Here is a 2,244-nt window from a genome sequence, read left to right as displayed (position 1 = left end):
TATGTTAGTATATCGTGCGTTAAATCGTATACAATTTATTATTATCATCGCGACCCGTTAAATCTGAATTACGACGGTGCGTACCTGTAACCGTCATAGTCGACGATGACCATTATTTCCGGGTAAATGGCGTACGGCGCTTCCCGCTTGGTGATCGATCTTTTCCGCCTGCTCCTCGGCAACGCGTCTGGTTCCATTAGCGCTGAAAACGAAAGGATTTCGAGTTGCAACAATAACACTGTTATAAATAATAATTTTTTTGTCACGCCTGCACTGAAAGCTTAGTTTTCGACGAGCGTTGGAAAGCTTTATGCCGTCCAGCGAGCGAATCCCCATAAAGTGTCTGGCGGTAAAATGTAAAATCCCAAAAAGTGCTGGGCGTATCCGCCGCACAATCAGGCATTGATTGAGGAGGCGTGACAAAAATAGTATGTGTGGTTCGTGCGGGAAGGAAATTTCAGTGAAATACGCGGCCCTCACCTGCGGCTCGTGCCAGTACACGTCGCCCGCGATTGAAACAGCTCACTTCCCGTCCTTGCCACACAATATACGATATGATATAGACCGCCATTGGTGCCGGGCGTCAACTTACCGTAATCTCCCGCCGTCCGGTCAGTTTCGGGGTTCCTTCTGTACACTACGTGCTTGTGATGTGCCACGAACTTTTGTGACTTCAGCGGGAAACCCTGGTTGGACACTTCGTTGTCGCCGTCTCGGAGCTCTTGGTCCAAGAACATCTCGTCGTCGGGGGTGGTAGACTGTACGTGTCTCCTGTACACGGCTGGGACGGGCTTCACCACCAAATGATCCCCAATGGTACCTTCCTGAAAACAAACGGGACGTGAGATTAAACCGGAAATCCCGATTACATTTTTTAACAAGTAATCTACTCGACCGATCGAATCTGGGTTAGCGCAATCTGCAGTTAATTATTTATATATCACGGTGTATAATATAATACGACACAAGTTTCGGCATCGGATACGATTAGGAGGAGATTGTCCTGTTCACGGAAACCGGTTGCTGCGCAGACAAATAGACTATAATTTAATATTTTTTTCGTGCGACAAACCGTGCCTAATATATTATACTGTTAAGATTCACGTATATATGTACGATGATATTATATTGATTTATTGTGGAAACACGTATCTGCTGATTTTTTTCTGCCGCCCGCCTTGCACCGTCCGATACGATTCCGAGAAAGTAGCTTTGCGCCCCAAATCTCTATAAAAAATCTCAATAAAAAAATTTAGTGCAATACTATTAGCGCGGTAAGAATATATCTCTACCTATAGTCTATATACCTATATAGCTATAAAACTAACTAGGCATCTAACGACCTAACATTTACCGGGTTGCTATTATACTGTGGACAAGTGCGATAATATTAAATAGATTATAATATAGATATGACTATAATATGAGTATATCATGACTTAATTAAAAAAAAACCGGTGTTTTTGACGCGGCGATTGTATATAATATGCAAGACTTCGGGAACGTGTAATAGACTGGTATATTCTGATTAACGTTGCACATCTCGACAAAATATAATATTATCGCAATCGAGAAAAATCGAATTATAATTTCATAGGTTAAATAATAATAATAATAATAATGTAAATCTAATGCACGTGTCTTGTAAGTAAATAAAAATGTAAACGAATTAATAGTTAATATATTATCGAATTCAAAATCAATAAGGTATATGAGTGTATACCTAAACTCAGTTTAAAGATTATAAAATATGTTACTATACATGGTTTAATCAGACAATTTTATAGCGAATTAAAACATATGAATATCCCATATTAATGAAGTTTCCTAGCTAGTGGTTTTTGGCAAACTATATTAAAATACATATTCGAAGTTCATTAAAATTAATATCAATTCGTATATTATACATTCAAAAAGACCCATTCAATTTTATTACGTTTGTGTACAGCTCTAACTATTTAATGTTATAACTTTTTTAATAACAACTAATAGCGTCGAAGCACATTTCAAGTACGAGAATAATATATTATATTAATAATAATGACGTGTCCTTATTAAGCCTGGCATTGCAATGCAATTAAACAACAATAGGTTGAGTTCTTAAAAATAAATGATTTCTTTTCTGAATTAAATTTCATTGAATATACTATATAGGTAACATAATATAGTGTGCGTGTATAGATTATTGTAGTCTTTGCATTAAGTTTTGGACGATGTCAATGGCACAAGGTAAAGTAAATAATA

At 37.3% G+C, this 2,244-nt stretch overlaps 1 protein-coding gene across 2 annotated transcripts in view; it reads right to left on the bottom strand.

Annotated features, from left to right (window-relative positions):
• The window catches only part of LOC132949474 (A disintegrin and metalloproteinase with thrombospondin motifs like), a 57,859-nt gene that overhangs the window by 10,819 nt on the left and 44,796 nt on the right, over nt 1-2,244 (bottom strand). For both annotated transcript variants that reach the window (XM_061020386.1, XM_061020385.1), the window contains exons 6-7: nt 593-824; nt 85-202 (exon numbers count right to left, since the gene is read on the bottom strand). In XM_061020386.1, the coding sequence (XP_060876369.1) occupies nt 85-202; nt 593-824 (350 nt within the window). The remainder of the gene's footprint in view (nt 1-84; nt 203-592; nt 825-2,244) is intronic.

Source organism: Metopolophium dirhodum, chromosome 7 (assembly GCF_019925205.1).
Source record: "Metopolophium dirhodum isolate CAU chromosome 7, ASM1992520v1, whole genome shotgun sequence".
NCBI lineage: Eukaryota > Metazoa > Arthropoda > Insecta > Hemiptera > Aphididae > Metopolophium > Metopolophium dirhodum.
Note: the sequence above shows the minus strand (reverse complement) of the source record. Positions and strands in the feature narration are given on the sequence as shown.